General features: G+C 65.3%; 1 protein-coding gene across 1 annotated transcript; it reads right to left on the reverse strand.

Annotated features, from left to right (window-relative positions):
• Positions 1–1,542: 1,542 nt before the first annotated feature.
• On the reverse strand, positions 1,543–15,983 carry PLCD3 (phospholipase C delta 3). The gene is given in 18 exon segments (XM_054224202.1): positions 1,543–2,064; positions 2,140–2,289; positions 4,231–4,366; positions 5,201–5,349; positions 5,463–5,579; positions 6,412–6,571; positions 7,152–7,187; positions 7,510–7,668; positions 7,744–7,896; positions 7,970–8,114; positions 8,213–8,414; positions 9,283–9,508; positions 10,044–10,173; positions 10,263–10,491; positions 11,953–12,114; positions 15,669–15,814; positions 15,816–15,895; positions 15,897–15,983. Coding segments are annotated over 18 exon segments (2,556 nt in total). The 3' UTR covers positions 1,543–1,975.
• Positions 15,984–19,696: the final 3,713 nt, after the last annotated feature.

Genomic DNA, 19,696 nt, shown 5'->3' on the forward strand with positions numbered 1-19,696 from the left:
ACGAGTTGCATTCGTCTGCTGAAGGCCACCTCCGGGTCACCGGACCATGACTTCTCGACGGGGCCATCCGAGGTAGATGCTTGCTGCGCCGAACGGCTCGGGAGCAGCGGGATGCAGCGGCCGGGCTGCCGAGGCCGAGCCTTCCTGCCCGCCTGGAGGCTGTTCTGGGCTCTCTCCCCTGCTCGGCTGTTTTCCCCCGGTTTGCTTGTTCCACCCGGCCCTTCCCACGGGTGCCTGGAGAGGGAGGATGGTGCCGTCCCTCCCCCACGGGCTTGGGAGCACGTCGCAATTTCTTTCTAAGGGCTATTTGTGCAAGCGATGCCTTGTCCCTTCTCCTCCCCAGCCTCGGAGACGCGGACCCTCTCTGCTCAACGGGGCAAGCGCTGAACCGAGGAGCAGCGACGCCCGGAGATTCGGGGGGGACTTGGCTCCTCGCTGCCGCCGGGGCTCGTCCGGCACACCCGGCTCTGCTCAGACTCCTCAGGGTCGTTCCTCTCCGCCACCCTTCGTGACGCCGGGGCACCGGGGGGATGATCCGTCGCCGCTGCCGCACCTCGAGGCTCTCTGCTCGGCTGCTTTTTCTCTGGAAGCATGGAAATACGGATACACGCGCAAGCGACTGCCCTGCGACGCACCGTCAGCATCGCGCCGGGGCTTCAGCCTCTCCGGCCACCCCGGTGCCTCTTCCACCGGGCTCGTCTTGCGCTACGGGAACCTCCGAGGTAAAGGAATTGTTTTCTTTCATGGAAAGCCTTCATCCCATCGAGATGTGTTGGGAAACAAGCACCCGGACAGCCTGTCGCCTCCTGCCGTCACCATGAACTGTGTCCACCGAGAGCTCCGAGAGGCTCCTGCCCTCCCAGCCAAAGGTTTCCAAAGCTGCACGCCAAGGCCAAGACCCCGTCTATGCACTCCCCCGCCTCCCTGTCCCTCCGTGTCCCCGTCGTGCCCCCGTGGCACACCACGGACCCCGAGGGCCTTTGCCCGCCCTGGCCTGGACGTGCAGGGCATCGGTGGGGGGCCGGGAGCCCGTCACATCCCCCCCCTGGCAGTGCCATCGCATCCCCCCTGCTCAGGGTCCCCCGTCACCTATGCAAGTACCTCCGCGTCCCCTCCCATGTCCCCTCCCGTGTCCCCGGTGTCCTGGGCTGGGGGAGGCTGGGGGGGAGGGGTGTCCGGTGGGACCCTCCCCCTGTCCCCGTGGCACTTTCGAGGGCTGCTCTGACGATTTTCCCCCCCCGACCCCCATGGGTGCAGCACCCATGGGTGCCTGGCGGCTCCCCGGGGTAGTGCTGTGTTTGGGGGTGGGCTCAGCCCTTACGCCCCCCAGCTTCTTCCCCCCTCGCCCCTCAACTGGCCCCAGGAGGTGACAGGGACACCGGGACAGGCTCTGTTAAAATAAAACCTTTATTTGACTGGCGTGACACCGGGGTATAAATCCGTGCCCGGTGCTGGAGCAGGGGTTGGGAATGCAGCCGCCAGCCGAGCGAAGCCGTGACACCGTGGGCGCAATGGGGCGCGTGGTGGCAGGGTCGCCTCGGGGACCTCATGGCGATGGCACTGTCCTTGCAGCCCAAGGAGGGGCTGGGATCGAGCGTGGCTGGCGGTGGGGACATTCGGGGGTTGCTGTCACCCACCTCGCCCCCCTGGGGCTGTGTTGGGCTTTCGGTGGCCTGGTCACCCCCTCCTGGTTGTCACAGTGTCCCTGTCCCCTCAGGGTCACCGCCAGGGAGGGGAGGAGTGGGGCACAGAGTCCAGCACATGTGGTGGCACTACGGGACATGGAGGGGGTCCCCTACCCCCTGGGGTCCCCCAACCAGCCCTGCTGTCACCGCGGCCAGGCAAGCGGTGTCCCCAGGCTGTCCCCGCACAGGGAGCAGGGTGTCTCCGGCGCAGGAGGGTGCCCACCCCATGGAGGACCACGTTGTCCTCCACAGGGGGACACGGTGTCCCTCCCACCGGGACCACGGGGACCTCACAGGCTCTTGCATCGAACGTGCACGAAGAGCGTGGCGGGGGACAGGGACGCCCCGTCCTTGGAGAGCAGATGGATGTGGCGATACCCTGGGGACAGAGACGGGGGCTGAGCAGGTGACAGGGGACCGTCCCCGGGGGCAGCGGGGGTGGCCACACACCCACCTTCCCTCATGCTGGCCAGGGGCAGGGTGAACTGGCCCACGAAGTCGTTGCAGGAGGTGCTGTCGTAGTCCTCCACCACGAAGCGCACCAGGGCCAGCTCGGGCGCCCGCAGCTGGAAGCTCAGCGTCTCCTCCCAGCGCGGGTTGAAGCCTACGGCACCGGGACGGGAGGTGGGCACAGCCACCGGGGCCACCGAGGCCACCGGGATCACCTGCCACCCGCGAGCCAGGGGCCGGCTTGACCCACCGGTGCGCTCGCCCCTGCCCCAGTTTAGCTGCCGTCCTGCACTGGGGTGTGCGGGACTGGGGCAGACTCGGGGAGTGGGGGTCACACTGGAGCTGGGCTGGGCTATACTGGGGGAATGGGGGTCATACTGTGGCCAGACTGGGCTATACTGGGGGAATGGGGGTGACACGGGGGCTGAGCTGGACTACACTGGGAGAATGGGGGTCATACTGGAGCTGAGCTGGGCTATACTGGGGGAATGGGGGTTATACTGGGGCCATGATGGCGTATACTGGGGAAACAGGTGTCATACTGGGGCCAGACTGGGCTATACTGGGAGAATGGGGACCATACTAGGGCCAGGCTTGTCTATACTGGAGGAATGGGGGTGACACTGGGGCCGCGATGGCGTATACTGGGGCTATGCTGGGGGAATGGGGGTCATACTGGGCCAAGCTCATCTGTACCAGGGGAACGGGGGTGACACTGGGGCTGGGCTGGACTATACGGGGGGAAAGGGGGTCATACTGGGGCGGGGCTGGGCCATACTGGCGTAATGGGGGTCATACTGGGGCCATGGTGGGGTATACTGGGGGAATGGGGACCATACTAGGGCCAGGCTTGTCTCTACCGGGGGAATGGGGGTGACACGGGGGCTGGGCTGGGCTGTGCTGGGGGAATGGGGGTTATACTGGGACAGTGATGGGGGTATACTGGGGCAATGGGGGTCATATTGGGGCCGCGATGGTCTATACTGGGGAAACAGGGATCATACTGGGACTGGGCTATGCAGGGGGAATGGTGGTCATACTGGGGCCGTGGTGGGGGTACACTGGGGGAATGGGGGTCATACTGGGGCCGTGGTGGGGTATAACTGGGGGAACAGGGGTCACACTGGGCTTGGGCTGGGTATACTGGAGGGCAGGAGGGAGCAGCGGGGGGGGACAACTGGGACGCGCTGGGGACCTGCCACTGGTTGGGATCGTGCCGTGCTGGGGACGGGGCACTGCGGGACTGGGGTGCACTGGGGGGACTGGGATGTCCTGGGCACCGGCCCAACGGGGGGAGCAGCAGGTGCCTGGGGTAATGGGTGCCCGAGGGCTCTGCCACCCCCAGGGATCAGGGTGCCCTGAGGTGTCCCTGGGGACCAAGTGCCCTGGGCTGTCCCCAGGGATCAGGGTGCCCTGGGCTGCCCCTGAGGACCAGGTGTCCCAGGGTGTCCCATGGGATTGGGTGCCCTGGGGTGTCCCTGAGGACCAGGTGCCCCGGGGTGTCCCTGGGGATCAGGGTGTCCCTGGGGCGTCCCTGGCGACCAGGGTGCCCTGAGGCATCTTGGGGATCAGGTTGTCCTGGGGTGTCCCCAGGGATTGGGTGCCCCGTGCCACCCCTGGGCATCAGGGTGCCTGAGTTGCCCCTGGGGACCAGGTGTCCTGGGGTACCCTGAGGACCAGGTGTCCTGGGCTGTCCCCTGGGCATCAAGGTGCCCTGGCGTGCCCCTGAGGTCCAGGTGTCCTGCAGTGTCCCTGGAGATCAGGTGTCCTGGGGTGTCCCCAGGGATCAGGGTGCCCTGGGGTGCGCCTGAGGACCAGGTGTCCCGGGGTGTCGCCAGGGATTGGGTGCCCCGGGGTGTCCCTGAGGACCAGGTGCCCTGGGGTGTCCCTGAGGACCAGGATGCCCTGAGGCATCTTGGGGATCAGGTTGTCCTGGGGTGTCCCCAGGGACTGGGTGCCCTGGGGTGTCCCTGAGGTCCAGGTGTCCTGGGGTGTCGCCAGGGATTGCATGTCCTGGGGTGCCCCTGGGGATCAGGTGTCCCGGGGTGTCCCCGGGGACCGGTGGCCGGGCAGTGGTGGCCCTGGGGGCGCTCACCATTGTTGAGCTTGTGGTGGGTCTGCTGCTTGCTGCAGTCGGCCGGGACGCCGTGGATCTCCACCCGCACGAAGGGGTCCACGATGGAGCTCCCCTTCTCCCGGTTCAGCTTGGGCAGCTGCTGCGCCGTGATCACCTGGGGACAGAGGGTGCTGGGGGCCGGTGGCACGGGGCACCGCGGGGTGGCGGGACCCAGGAGAAGGGATATAGGTGGCACATGGCTGGGTGTGGGGACAGGGTTGGTGTCCCCAGGAGAAAGGACGTGGGTGGCACACGGCTGGGCTTGGGGACAGGGTTGGTGTCCCCAGGAGAAGGAAGGTAGGTGGCACATGGCTGGGTGTGGGGACAGGGTTGGTGTCCCCAGGAGAAGGAATGTGGGTGGCACATGGCTGGGTGTGGGAATGGGGTGGGGAGGAGGGAGGTGGTTGGTGCCACCCAGGAGAAGGGACACGGGTAGCACAGGGCTGGGCGCAGGGACAGAATTGGTACCACCCAGGAGAAGGGACGTGGGTGGCACGTGGCTGGCTGCAGGGTCAAGGTTGATGTCCCCAGGAGAAGGGACATGGGTGGCATTTGCCCAGGTGTGGGAATGAGGTCAGTGTCACCCAGGAGCGGGGACATGGCTGGTGCCCAAACAGATGTGAGGACAAGGGTCAGTGTCCCAGGAGAAGAGCGGTTGGTGGCACCCGGGTGGGTGTGGGGTCGGTGGCACGTAGGAGAAGGTGTGTAAGTGGCACCTGGCTGGACACGGGGTTGGTGGCACCCAGAACGGATGCGCGTGGGCCCTGGCTGAATGTGGGGTTGGTGTCACCCAGAAGGGACGTGGGTGGCACCTGCTTGGGCGTGGGCTTGGTGGCACCTGGGAAAAGGGAGGCAGGTGGCACCTGGCCAGGCATGGGAACGCCAGGGGTGTCACCCAGCAGGGACGTGGGTGTCACCCCCCGGGGCGGGGGGAGCGGGGTGCCCTCACCCTGACGTGCAGGGCCAGGCGGCGGGGGCCCTCTCCGGGGGGGCTGCGCAGGCAGGGGGGCTTCAGCACGTAACCGCAGCGCCCGTTGCCCAGGAAGCGCCCCGCGTTCAGGTCCATCTCGTAGCCCGGCGTCTGGAAGTTGAGGGCCACTGAGGGGACAGGGGGACGGGGTGTCAGGCTGGGTGATGGCTCTGGGGTGGGGGGGTGCCAGGTCATGGGAGTGTCTCCCGGGGGGGTGGGGGGGGGGCGGGGGGGGTCTCACCCAGCTGGCAGCCGGCGTTCCACATCTCCTGGGGGTTGTAGTTGGAGGAGTTCATCTTCAGCCCCAGCGGGTAGACGCGGCTGAGCTGCCGGGCGTTGTACCGGACCAGCGCCGGGCCTGAGGGGGGCGGGGGGGGAGATGGGTGAGAGGGACCCCTGCACCCACGGGTGCCACTGCGGGGCCCTGCCGGGGGGGGGTGACGTGTCCTGCCTGCCCCCAGGAGCCTGGGGATGCGGATGGAGCCTGCCCGGCTGGGTGGACCCAGAGCCTGAAACCAGACCCTGGGGGGTCAGACCCCAACCCTGGACCTTGACCTTGGATCCCTGACCCCAGACCCTGACCCCAGACCTCAGGCCCTGGATGCTGACCCAGATCTTAATCCAGACCCTGGACCCCAGACCGTGATGCTGGATCCTGACCTTGACTTTAGACCCCAGACCCTGACACTGGACCTTGACCCTGGACCTCAGACTCCAGACCCAAACCCCAGACCCTGAACCCAGATCTTAATCCTAGCCCTGGAGCCCGGACCCCGACCCTGATCCCAGCCCTTGGCCCTGGACCCCAGCCCCTGGCCTCAGATCCTGACCCTGGACCCTGCACCCAAACCCCCGACCTCGACCCCAGATCCCAGACCTCAGTGCCTGGACCCTGACCCAGATCTTAATGCCAGCCCCAGACCCCAGACCTGACCCTGGACCCAGGTGGCACATCCCCAAACCCTGATCCCAGACCTTTACACCAGATCCTGATCCTGGACCTGTGACCCTCACCCTGCCCTCTGGCCCCAGACCCTGATACCGGACCCCAGTCCCACCAGAGCAGAGCAGCCCAGGTGGGGCCAGCATGTCCCCGATCATCACCCATGGAGCCACCTCGGTGGCAGAGCCCACCAGCCTCAGCCCCATCCTAGGACAAGTCCCCCTTGTCCCCATCCCATTGCCCTCACCCGCCTCCTTGATGAGCTTCCGAGCCTTCCTCTCGCTGAAGGAGGACATCTCGCAGGGCCGGGGGTGGCGCAGGGCGTGGGCCAGGCCAGGGAAGGGGACAGCCTGGCAGTACACCACCACGGCCGACAGCTCTGGGGCCACCTGTGACGCGTCCTTGGCCTGCAGGAGCCACCATGGTGTCAGGGCCACCCCGGCTCTGGTGGTCACCCACCTGCCTGAGGATCTGCAGAGCCCCCTACCCTGCTAGTACTGAGACCCCCAAGGCCATGGAGACCCCCAAAGTGATGGAGAACCTGAGGCAATGGAGTGATGGACCCTGAGATGATGGAGAACTCAAGCAGTTTGAGACTCTGAGGTCATGAAGAACCCAAAGTGATGGACAACCCAAGATGTTAGAGACCTCGAGGTGATGGAGGCCCTGAAGTGATGGACAACTCAAGATGGTGGAGAACTGAAGGTGACAGAGACCTCAAGGTGATGGAGACCCTGAGGTGGAGAACTGAGGCAATGGAGAACACCCCCCGAGACAATGGACACCCTGAGGGGTCACCCTGGAGGTGATGGAGACCCAAGGTCATAGAGTTCCCAAGGCAATGGAGACCCCAGAAATGGAGCACCCAGCCCAAGAGGGGAAGAGGGAGAGTCAAGGAGTCCCCAAGCTCAGTCCCCTCTGCTGGGCAGTGACAACCGCTCACCGCCCCCACGGTACCTGACCCGTCAGCTCCATCACACAACCCACCTGCAGAGGTTTGATCTCCTGCAGCGACTGCAGCGACTGGAAGAGGAGAGAGCAGGGCTGCATCAGGGGGTACTGGCAGCAGTCACCTGCCCCAGGCCTCACAGTTGTCCTGTGGCACTGCTGGTATGCTGTGGTCCTCTGGGACCACCAGGACACCATGGTCCTCCAGCGCCACCAGGATGCCGTGGTCCCCCAGCAACATCAGGATGCTGTGGTCCTCCAGCACCACCAGGATGCCATGGTCCTCCATGATCATCAGCACACCATGGTCCCCCAACATCATCAGGACACCGTGGTCCCCCAGCACCACCAGGACACCGTGGTGACCCGGTACCGTAGCCCTGGGAGAGACCTTTACCCGCCGGTTGCTTCTCTCCTGCAGCTTCTCCTCCTCTTCTTCTTCCTCTTCCTCCTCCTCTTCCTCCTCCTCATGGTCCAGAAGGGAGGTGACACCCTGGGGCTCGTGCCACGGCTCTGGCAGCTTCTTGCCCTTCACCAGGACCTTCCCCTTCAGCTGCTGCGGGAAGAAGGGCCAAGCTCAGGGCTCAGAGGGGACATGGGGACACTGTGGTGGGCGGGAGGGTGGCCTTACCTCTGGGGACGGGAGGTCGTGGGGGTCCTGCCCCTCCAGCGGCTGCGTCAGCAGCATGTCCCCCAGGATGGCCTTCATGTGCCGGGCCATGGTGGTCTGCTGCTCCAGCCCACAGTGGTTCTCCAGGGACAGGATGACGGGGTAGGGCGATTGCTAGGGAAGGGACGGGCAGCGCTCGGCACCCGGCGCCCAGCTCCCGTCCCAGGGCTGCCGGCGCCCGGCTCACCTTGAAGGCGTAGTCGCGGATGCTTTCGATGACATCGCGGAAGAGGATTTTGGAGGTGAGCGTGTGGCCATGGTAGACGATGGGTTCCCCATCGGAGCCCTCCCAGCAGTCCAGCTCCACGCAGCGGCATCCCGCCATCAGCGCCCTGCCACCGCACCGTCATCGGATGGGTCCCTGCGCCGCCCCGGCACCCTCGAACCACGGGACCATCCAGGCATGGAGCATCTGAACAGGGGCACCCACCTGACGTAGGCTTCAGTGCTGCTGGTGCCACCGATCTGGTTGCGGGTCAGGTAGGTGTTGTGGGAGGAGGAGATGAAGTAGTGGCACAGGGGCTGGCTCATGTCCTGGTGCACCTTGGTGTGCTCCTGGTTGAGGATGTCACCGGCAGCCGAGAGGAGGTACATCATGAAGCCGTCCAGCATCATCAGGTCCTGCTGCCTGGCTGCAGGACACGGCGGTGGGGTGTCGCAGAGGGCTGGCATTCTGCTGGTGGGGTGCCACCCTGGGGACTGTTCCCACCTGGATGTCCCCTGTCCCATGTTCACCCCAGACCCGGCACTGCAGCACCGGGGGGACATGTAAGTTCCCCTGAGCGTCCCATCACCATCCTGATGTCACTCATCCTGCCAGTGCCACATTCACCCTGGACCTGGCATGGTGGCACCCATGAGATGTGGAGGTTCCCTGTCCCCCCCCGTGATGTTCTCTGTCCTCATAGTGCCGTGTTCACCCCAGACCTGGCACTGTGGCACCCAGGGGATGTGGAGGTCCCCTTGGTGTCCCATCTCCACCCTGATGTGCCCTATCGTGCCAGTGCCACGTCTACCGTAAGGGTATTACTGTGATACCCAAGGGTCATGGAGGTCCTTCACCCCAACCGTGATGTCCCCTGTCCTCCTGGTGCTTTGTTCACCCTGGACCTGCCATAGTGGGACCCAAGGGACATGGAGGTCCCCCAGCAGTGTCACATGCATGCTAGGCCTGGCACTGCATCACCCAGGAGACGTGGAGGTCCACCTGCTGTCCCTCCCCACCTCCACGTCCCCTGTCCCCACAGTGCCGCATCCACCAGGGACCAGCAAGGCCACGCATTGGACTGCTGACACCCGGTGCCACCCCGGGGACGGGACACGGGGACACTCACCCGAGCCTTGGAGGACCACATACCGGCTTGGGGGGGGTGACACCACCAAGCAGAGCCCCATCCCCACGCCATCCATGACCCACCTTGGCTGCGGCAGCACCCATCCCACCATCCCACCATCCCACCACCACCACCCATGACCCGAGCTGGCCGTCCTCAGCCCTACCCTTCTCGTTGAGCTCGTAGGTGCGGATGACGGCACGGGCCTGGCGCAGGCTGGCGTCCTCGCCCTGATCCCGTAGAAAATCCCGCAGCTCCTCGGCCGACAGGACGCGGTCCTCGCCCGAGTAACGCCCAAAAAGCTCCTCCAGCTCCGGCCGCCGCAGCAGCCGTCGGCAAAACTCCTCCAGCTCCCGGCCCTCCAGCCGCTCGTTGCCCGAGCGGTCGCACTCCTGACAGGATCACAGCCCAACCTCGGGGACCGTCCCCTGCCCGGGGAGTACGGCCACCCCCTGCCTCGTCCTGCCTGTCCCTGGGGGTTGGCAGCGTGTGTGATGAGTTTTGGGGGGGCTCAGACACTGGCATGAAGGCTCGGGGATGGGGTGTGCCCAGGGGGGGTGTGGGGGCATGTCCCCTCTGCCCCCCGACCCATAGCCCTCTGACCCTCCAGTCTGGGATGGAGTAGAGCGGAGCGCCGTGCCTCAGTTTCCCCAAGTGGAAAAGGGAGTTGGGAGATGCCCGTGGCGGGGGGGAATGTCACACCCTGGGGACCCACAGAGCAGGGGTGGGGGGACAGCCCGCCCCACCCCACCCCACCATGAGCTCCTGTTCATGTTGAAACCCAACCATTGGTGGCGGACCCAGCCACTGGTGGTGGTGGGTGGCTTTGGCTGTGACGAGTTTGACAGTTCTCTGTGCTTGGGGAGGCAGAGGAGGAGCCAGTGTCCCCTCCCGGTGACAGCAGGTGCCGGAGCACGGGACGGGTACCTTGAAGAGCTTGTAGGCATAGCCGTCATCCATGTCGATGTTGATCATCCTCAGCATGCTCTTCACCTCCCGGAAGGACATCTTGTTGTCCTTGTTCCTGTCTGCTCGCTGCAGGACCCCGTGGATCCAGCTACGCCAGGGTAAGGAAACCACCCGGCGTCACCCCCAACAGCCGTCCCCAACCCGTCCCCAAGCCCCCGTAGCTCCGCCAAAGGATATTGGTCGAGCTTCTCCGGTTGACTCATGGCTTGCAGCCGCCCCATCAGCTTGGTGAGCCCTTGCACCCAGTGGCGGGCATCCTCCTCGCCCCGGGCGGCCAGGTCGAGGTTCTTGCGCTTGCCCTTGAAGACGAGGGTGAAGCAGTGCCGCGCCGGGAAGGCGGCACCGTGCTTGCGCAGCCCCTCCGACTGGTGGCCCTCACGCACCGCCTCGATGTGCATCACCGAGACTGCAGGGACACGGGCGGTGACAAGGCCACCCCGGGGGACGGAGGTGCTCCCTCGGCATTTTCCCCCACCCGTGAGCAACCTGCAAGACATCCTGGCTGCCGATGGGCACCCTACGTGTCCCCAGGGGCGCCCCAGGGGACCGGGGCTCTGCTCTTGTTGATGTCACAGCCGGGTTTAACTCACTAATCCCAGGCGAGACAGGAGCCATGGCCGCTGTCGCCTGCGGGGACGGGGACGGGGACAGGGACGCCAGCGGGCCATGGAGCTGTCTTGCAGCGCTGCCAGCTCTGGGCACCCGTCCCAGATGCGAGGGTGGAAAGAGATGGATGATGGCGGGGAGCGGGGACGGAGTCTGGCCGGGATGGAGGAGGGACCTCGTGATGGTCCCGAGGGGGATGGGGAAGGGTGTGGGCTGAGGGGGCTCAGCCTGGGGTGCACTGGGGTGTAATGGGATGTGCTGGGTGGAATGGGAAGCACTGGAAGGCGCTGGGAGGCACTTGGGTGCAGTGGGTTGGGATCCGGGTCTCAGGTGGGGGGGGATCTGGGTCTTGGGTGGGGGTCCAGGTCTCGGATGGTGGTCCATGTTCTGGACTGGGGTCCACATCTTGGGTCAGGGGCTGGGTCCCAGGCTGGGGGTGCAGGTCCTGGGGTAGGATCTGGGTCCTGGGGTGGGGTCTGGGTCCTGGGTAGGGGGCTGGGTCCTTGGGTGGGGGTCCTGGCTCCAGGGTGGGTTCTGGGTCCTGGGTGGGGGGCTGGGTCCTTGGGTGGGGGTCCTGGTTCCAGGGTGGGGTCTGGGTCCTGGGTTGGGATCTGGGTCCTGGGTGGGGGGCTGGGTGCTGGGTGAGATTCAGGTCCCAGGTGGGGGTCCAGGGTGGGGTCTGAGTCCTGGGTGGGGTCTGGGACCCAGGTGGGGTCCAGGTTCTGGGTGGGGGTCCAGGTCTTGGGTTGGGATCTGGGTCCTGGATTAGGGTTGGGGTCCCAGGTGGGGGTCCAGGTGAGGGTTTGGGTCCCAGGTTGGGGGCTGGGTCCTTGGGTGGGTATCGAGGTTCTAGGGTGGGTTTTGATCCCTGGGTGGGGGTCCGGGTGCCATGTTGTGGGCTGGGTCCTGGGTTGGGATCTGGGTCCTGGGGTGGGGGGCTGGGCGCTGGGTGAGGTCCAGGTCCCAGGTGGGGGTCTGGGGGGAGGTCTGGGTCCAGGGTGGGGGGCTGGGTTGCACGTAGGGGTCTGGGTCCCGGGTTGGGGGCTGGGTCCTGGGTTGGGATCTGGGTCCTGGGGTGGGGGCTGGGGGGGGGTCTGGGTCCCGGGTGGGGGTTTGGGTCCCGGCTCACTCCCAGGTCCCCATGGGCGGGTTTGGGGCACAGCCCACGTCCCAACCCCCCCCCCTGCAGCTCCGGGCCATGCGGGACTGTGCCCCAGGGTCCCCAAGCCCCCGGGGGACCGTCCCCAGCGCTGGCACTCACAGCTCTGCCGGGAGCCAGTGTGCCTGAAGCCCCCCTCGGAGCAGACGGTGGCTCCGTCCTCCTGCAGGCGGAAGAGCCGCTCCCTGGGGCCCCCCCGGGACTTGATCTTCCAGAGCAGGGACCCCCGCAGCATCCGCTGGATGTCCTCGTCCTCCGTCAGGCCTGCGGGGCACAGCCCGTGGGCATCCTGAGCGGGTACTGGGGGGCACTGGGGGGTACTGGAGGCGCTGGGGGGTTACTGGGGGTACTGGGGAGGGCTTGGTGCACATCTGTATGCACAGCTGCACGTGTACACCCCATGGGATGGCACGGAATGGCATGGCATGGCATGGGGTGGCATGGAGTGTGACAGACAGGGCAGGATGGGACAGATGGGACAGGACAGACATGATGGGATGGAAAAGGATGGGACGGGATGGACCGGGATTGGACAGACATAATGGACAGAATGGCACAGCACGGCGTGGGACAGGGTGGATGGGATGAGACAGGACAGGATGGGATGGACAGGAGAGGGGGATGGGATGGGATGGGGTGGGATGGGATGGGACGGCACAGCATTGGCATGGGACAGGATAAAGGGATGCGACAGGACAGGATGGCATGGACAGGAGAGGGGGATGGGGTGGGATGGGATGGGGTGGGGTGGGGTGGGGTGGGATGGCACAAAATTGGCATGGAACAGGATGAAGGCATGGGATAGGACAGGATGGCATGGACAGGAGAGGGGGATGGGATGGGATGGGGTGGGATGGGACGGGACAGTGCAGACAGTACGTGATGGGACAAGATGGGACAGGTAGGATGGAACAGGACAGAGTAGGAGGGACAGGATGGGATGGGACATAGTGGATGGGACAAACATGGCAGGACAGGAGGGGATAGGATGGGAGAGACCTGATGGGATGAAGTGGGACGGGATGGGATACCATGGGATGGGGCAGGACAGGACACGGCAGACAGGGCAGGATGGGACATGACGGGACAGATGGGATGAAACAGGACGGATGGGATGGGACCAGATGGGATGGGACAGAGCAGACGGGATGGGACAGGACAGGGTGAGACATGATGGGACAGGACAGACAGGATGGGACAGGACGCAATGTGATGGGACAGGACGGGATGGGACAGGGCAGATGGGAGGGGACAGACAGGACAAGCCACTGCTGTCTCACGCCCTTGGGGCACTGTGGGGCCAGGCGGGGGGGCCAGGGCAGGCAGCGGTGGCAGAGCCCCGCTCACACGGCAGAGCTCAGCTCCTAAATCCCAGCAAAGCCGCCTGGATCCCGCGTGGGGAGCGCCGGGACGGTGCTGGCAGCGGAGCTCAGGCCGGGCACGCTGACGGGGTGGCCTCGGGGGACTCGCAGGCCCACGCCCGGGCTCACGGCGGGCCAGGACTTTTCCGTCTATTCTCCAAAAAACAGCTATTTCCTCCCTTTTTGTTTTGGCAGCCGCTCCTTGAGCGCAGCCCCAGCGCCCGTGTCCCTGTTCCGGCTGGAGAACGCGGCTCCAGGCTGGGAAATGGCACGTTTGGGGCCGAGCAGGGACATCCCGAGCTGGCCACGGCCTTGGGGACATGGCCACCGGCTGCCACCACCCCCTGCGCTGTCACAGCCTGCCCACGGTGCAGACTCGAGGACACCTTCACGGCAGATATGGACCCACGGAGGCATGGATGAACATGGATATATGGATACATGGATACGGGCACACGGGTACACAGATGGATGGACACACGGATGGTTGGACACATGGACAAGTGTATGGATGCATGGACACCCGGACACATGGACACAAGGCCACATGGACATGTGGATGCACTGACACCTGGGCACATGGATGCATGGATATACAGATGCGGGGATGCATGGATACACGGATACAGGGATGCACTGACGCAAGGACACACGGGCATGCGGATGGGTGGATGCACAAACTTATGGATGCACGGACACACGGATGCGCCGATGCACAGGTACAAGGATATACGAACGCAGAGATGCAGGGATGTGTGGATGCATAGACACAGGGATGCAAGGATGGATGCGCAGACATACGGACGTACCGATGCATGGACACAGGGATGCGTGGATATCCAGATAGAGGGATGTATGGAGACACGGACACATGGTTGTACAGATGCAGGGATGTATGGATACATGGATGCACTGATGCAGGGACACACAGGCACATGGATACAGAAGCATATGGATGCATGGACGCAGGGACATACAGATGCATCGAGAGGCACATGGGTGCAGGGACACATGGACATACGGACACAGGGATGCACCAACACAGAGGCACATGGCTGCACGGACGTAGGGATGCAGGGGTGTACGGATGCACAGACACACGGATGCAAGGACGGACGGATGCATGGGCATGTGGATGCACTGATGCACAAACACATGGACGCACGGATAGGCGGGTGCAGGGATGCACGGATGCATGGACACGCAGATGCAGGGACGGGTGGATGCACTGATGCAAGGACACACAGACCCATGGATGCACAGACACAGGGACGCACAGACACAGGGACACACGGACACAGGGACACACGGAGCTGCAGCAGACACATGGCCGCTCCAAGCCGTGCAGCTCTGGGGACACGCTGCACGCCCAAAGCCACATGGGGGCCAGTGCAGCGACTGGACCAAAGCCCTCCCTCCGTGGCCCAGGGCCAGCTCCCGCCCTGCCCACTCTGCCCACGCAGGATCGGGCCCGGCCTCCCCGGCTGGCACACCCTGACCTTCCCGGGCCCCGAGCCGCCATGGGGACGGTGGGGCCCCGAGCCCACAGCGCTGCATGTGGGGAAACTGAGGCAAGGTATCAGGTGAGGGTCCCAGGGAGCTGGAGCTGGAGCTGAGCCTTGGGGACAATAAATACCCGGAGCGGGAGGGCTCCCGTCACCCGTGATGTGGCCGAACCCTGACCCCGCTGCTGCCCAACATCTGGGGCTATATATAGCTATTCTGGGGCTACCTTGAGGAGCCCTCCCAGTCACGGGGACCCTTCCCCGCTGTGGGGGACCCCATCTACTTTGGGGACACTCCCTGCCATGGGGACCCTCCTGGCCATGGAGACCCATCCACCTTGGGGACATTCCTTGGCATGGGGACCCCTCCCCATGGTGAGGACCTCACCCAACCATGGGGACAATTTCCTGCATGGGGACCCTGGCTATCTCGGGGACCCCTCCTTGCCATGGGGGACCCATTTCTTCCACGGGGAACCCCATCTACCTCGGGGACGCTCCCTGCCATGGGGACCCTCCTGGCCATGGGGACCTCACCCAACCACGGGGACAGTTTCCCGCATGGGGACCACAGCTATCTGGGGGACGCTCCCTGCCATGGGGGACCCCATCCACTTGGGGGACCCTTCCCTGCCATGGGGGACCCCATTAACCTCGGGGACACTCCTGGCCATGGCGGGGGGAGAGGGGGGGGGAGCCGCACCCAACCGTGGGGACACATTCCTGCCTGGGGACTTTGGCAATCTTGGGGGACGCCTCCCAGCCACAGGGACCCAGCCCTGCCATGGGGGTCCCCATCCGCTTCGGGGACCCTCCCAGCCACGGACATCCCTCCCGGGACCCCCCTGGCACAGCCCCCCCGGAGTCCGGTCCCCCCTCCCCGCTCCCGCCCCGTCGGGTCCCCTGCCCCCCCCCCCCAACCCCCCCCCCCACCTCCGGCCCCGGGACTCACCCATTTTCTTCAAGGCTCTGCCGGGCCGGCGGGGGCCACCGGAGCCGTCCGGCGGCGAGCGGGGCTGCTCGGCGGCGCGACGAGCCTTCCTGCCGCAGATCATGGTGGGGGGGCCGGTTCTCCGGTACCCCCAGTATCCCCGGTGTTCCTGGTACCCCCGGTGCCCCCGGTCCCGGCGGTGCCCCTGGTGTCCCCGGCCGGTGCAGCGGGGCTGGGCGGCGGCGGCGGCGGCGGCCGGGGCTGGGGCTGGGCTGGGGCTGGGCGGCCCCGCCGGGACCGGGGCCGGGCGCGGGGAGGTACCGGGAGGAGCCACATTTCAGCCCCGGGGGTGTTAACCGTTTGTGCCGGCCCGGAACGAGCGGCGGCTGCCGGTGCCGGTGTGCGCCGGGATGGGTCGGCGCCGGGGTCCGGTCTGCACCGGGGGTCGTTCTGCACCGGGATGGGTCGGCACCGGGGTCCGGTCTGCACCGGGGGTCGGTCTGCACCGGGATGGGTCGGCACCGGGATCCTTCTGCACCGGGATGGGTCGGCACCGGGGTCCGGTCTGCACCGGGGGGTCCTTCTGCACCGGTAAACGGCATGGGGGGGGGCGGGGGGGGTGGTGTCTCGCTCTAAAGCGGGTATAACCCGAAGGGCCGGTCCGTCTCGGAACAAACCGGGGGTCCCCACCTCCCCCCGGGGGTCTGCCTGCACCGGGGACCAGCCCAGGGGACACCCCGGTCTCTGCTCAGGGGACACAGCTGCCCGCTGGTAGTGCCACCCTGGTACCGCCAGCGGGGACCCCCTCCACCAGCCTGGGGACGGGGTGCCCAGGGGATCCCCTCCGCCGTCACACCTGGGGACAGTGGGGACCCATGGGCCACCCCTCTGCCATCACAGCTGGGGACAGTAGGGACCCATGGGACCATCTCCACCAGCGTGGGGACAGTGGGGACCCATGGGACCCCCTCCATCCTGCAAATCCCTGCAGTTTTACACCCCCCCACACCTTTCCCACAGCCTGTGGGCAGCTGGGGAGGGGACGGGTGAGTGACCCCCCCTGTCCCCACCATGGGGACCCCATCCCCGCAGCCCAGATGGGGCGAGGGGTGACAGAGCAGAGGCAGAACCAGGCATTAATTTCAAGCCCGTAGCTGGGCACAGGGCCGCATCCTTCCCACAAGGGGTAATTTTCCACCGCCCAACATCTTGCAAAAACCCGCGGCGCCCGCGGGGACATGGAGGCCACCCTCTGTGGGGACCAGGGGGACCAGGAGCCGCAGGACGGGGAGAGGAAACCGCCACGGCAGGCAGTGACTTTCCCCGGGGCTGGGGCGACGGCGGCGCTGCCCACGGCTGCGAGACCCAGCGTGGGATGACGGAGCGCCCGGGGGTGACGGCAGGGCAGCTGGGGGCAATGTTGGGGCAACATCTGGACACCCCGGGTGATACCCGAGCACCCAGGGTGATACCCGACTATGCCGGGGCAACATCTGGACAGCTGGGGCAACCGCTGGACACCCTGGGGCAATATTGGGGCACCCAGGGGCAACTTCTGGGCAGCCTGGGGTGACATCTGGGCATCCTGGGTAATATCTGGGTATCCTGGGGCAACATCTGGACACCTTGGGGCAACATCTGGGCACCCTGGGGCGATACCTAGGCATCCCAAGTGATATCTGAGTATCGCGGGGCAACATCTGGGTATCCTGGGCGACATTAGGGCACCCTGCATGATATTGGAGCATCCTGGAGAAACATCTGGATACCCAGGGCAACATCTGGGCACCCCAGGTGATACCCAAGCACCCAAGGTGATACATGAGTATCCTGGGGCAACATCTGGACACCCTGGGGCAATATTGGGGCACCCAGGGGCAACTTCTGGGCAACCTGGGGTGACATCTGGGCATCCTGGGTGATATCTGAGTATCCTGAGGCAACATCTGGACATGCAGTGCAGCACCTGGACACCTTGGGGCAACATCTGGGCACCTCGGGGCACTATCTAGGCATCCGAGGTGATATCTGAGTATCGTGGGGCAACATCTGGGTATCCTGGGCGACATTAGGGCACCCTGCGTGATATCGGAGCATCCCGGAGCAACATCTGGACACTCTGGGTGATACCTGGGCACTCTGGGTGGTAGCTGAGTATCCTGGGGCAACATCTGGCTATTCTGGGCAATATCTGGACACTCTGGGCAACATCTGGGCAGTCTGGGGCAACATCAGGGCACCCTGGGTGGTATATATGACTATCCCAGGGCAACATCTGTACCTACGGGGCAACATCTGGACACACTGGGCAGCATCTGGGCCCCCTGCGTGATATATGACTACCCCGGGGCAACACCTGGATGCCCAGAGCAACATCTGGGCATCCCTGGGACAATCTCTTGTTATCCAGGAGCAACATCTGTATATGCAGAGTAACATCTGGGCACCCCGGGCAACACCTGAACGTCCTGGGGCGGTATCGAGGTGCTGCAGGTCAAGACCTGGGCAAGCCACGCGACATCTGGGCAGCTGGGGCCACATCTGGGCAGCCCCTTGGCCGTTGTCAGGGGCGGGGTACAGCCATCCCTGAACCCTTTGGGGACATGGGGACACAGGGATTTTTGAGGGGGCCAGCCCAGCCCGGGGCAATGTCCCCTCCTGTTTGGGTCGAGGCTTTTACCGCCCCAGAAGCTGCAAAATATTTTGAATTTATTGATGCAAAATGTGTCTCGTTTTGCCGAAAAATCTTAGGGAAAGCAGCCGCAGCGCCCCCCCCGCCCCACCCTCCAAAAATGTGCCTGCGATCCCATAACCCGGCTCAGCTCTGAGTCCTCTCCCTCCCGTGGGAATCGCATGGCCAGGAATTCCGCAACGCAGGCGTGGGCCCGGCGAAAGACCCGGGCTAAACGCCTCACGCCGCGACTTCCCCGGCAAAAAGAAATCCATCCCGCTTGCGATTCCCCCCCTCTCCCCCGCCGCCTCGCTCTTTTCCTACCGCCCCCGCCAGCCAGTTGGGAAGGAGCCCCACAGAAAGCACCAACTCGCATTCCCGAACGCTGATGGCACCTCGGCGCGTGTCCCCGTGAGTCACCGCGCGGGCTCCGGGCTGGGAGCCGGGGCCCCGGAGCAGGAATCCTGACTCACAGCGGGGCCGCGGTGGGAGGTTTCAAACCCTTCGCTGGTGGATCTGGGAATTTTTAGAGGAATTTTTTTTCCCCAAGGGGAGGTGGGATGGGGATAAGGGGGCAGGGGGGGGAGGGGCTGAGGGGGGTTCCCCCCCACTCGGGTTTGGGAGTTGGGGGTTGGATTAAAGGAAATTGGCCAAAACGGGGGCAAATCGGAGCGTGGGGTGATGGCGAAGCATGGCTCAGGGGTGGTGACAGCTGCATTGTGTCCCCCCCTGCCAGCACCCAGCCCAGGGCGAGGGCCCCAGGGAGCCCCGGAACACCCCCCGCCCCCCACAGCATCTCTCTGTCACCCGTGCCCCCACAGCACCCGTGTCCCCATGTCACCCCTGTCCCCACAGCACCCGTGTCCCCACATCACCCGTGCCCCCACAGCACCCGTGTCCCCATGTCACCCATGTCCCCACAGCACCCGTGCCCCCACAGCACCCGTGTCCCCACGTCACCCCTGTCCCCACAGCACCCCGCCTGCAAGGAGAGCCCTCGGAGCAGGGGGGGAAGGAGCTTCGCCTCGGGGGCTCGGGGACCCCAAGTTCCACCCGTTCCCTACCACCCTAATTAATAAAGTTTGATAATTATTAACAGTATTCAATTGCTCCGCTAGACCCAGCTGCCCCCTGCCCCGTGCAGTGGGGCCGAGCCCCCAACCAGTGCCCCGGTGCCTTGTCCCAGTGGAATATCCCAGTTCCCCAGTAGTGCCCCAGTGCGATATCCCAGTTCCCCAGTGCAGTGTCCCAGTGCCCCACGGCATTAACCCAATGCATTTTCCCAGTGCCCCAGTGCATTGTCCCAGTGCGATATCCCAGTTCCCCAGTGCAGTGTCCCAGCAAGATATCGCAGTTCCGCAGTGCAGCATCCCAGTGC

This window comes from Rissa tridactyla, chromosome 19 (assembly GCF_028500815.1).
Source record: "Rissa tridactyla isolate bRisTri1 chromosome 19, bRisTri1.patW.cur.20221130, whole genome shotgun sequence".
Lineage (NCBI taxonomy): Eukaryota > Metazoa > Chordata > Aves > Charadriiformes > Laridae > Rissa > Rissa tridactyla.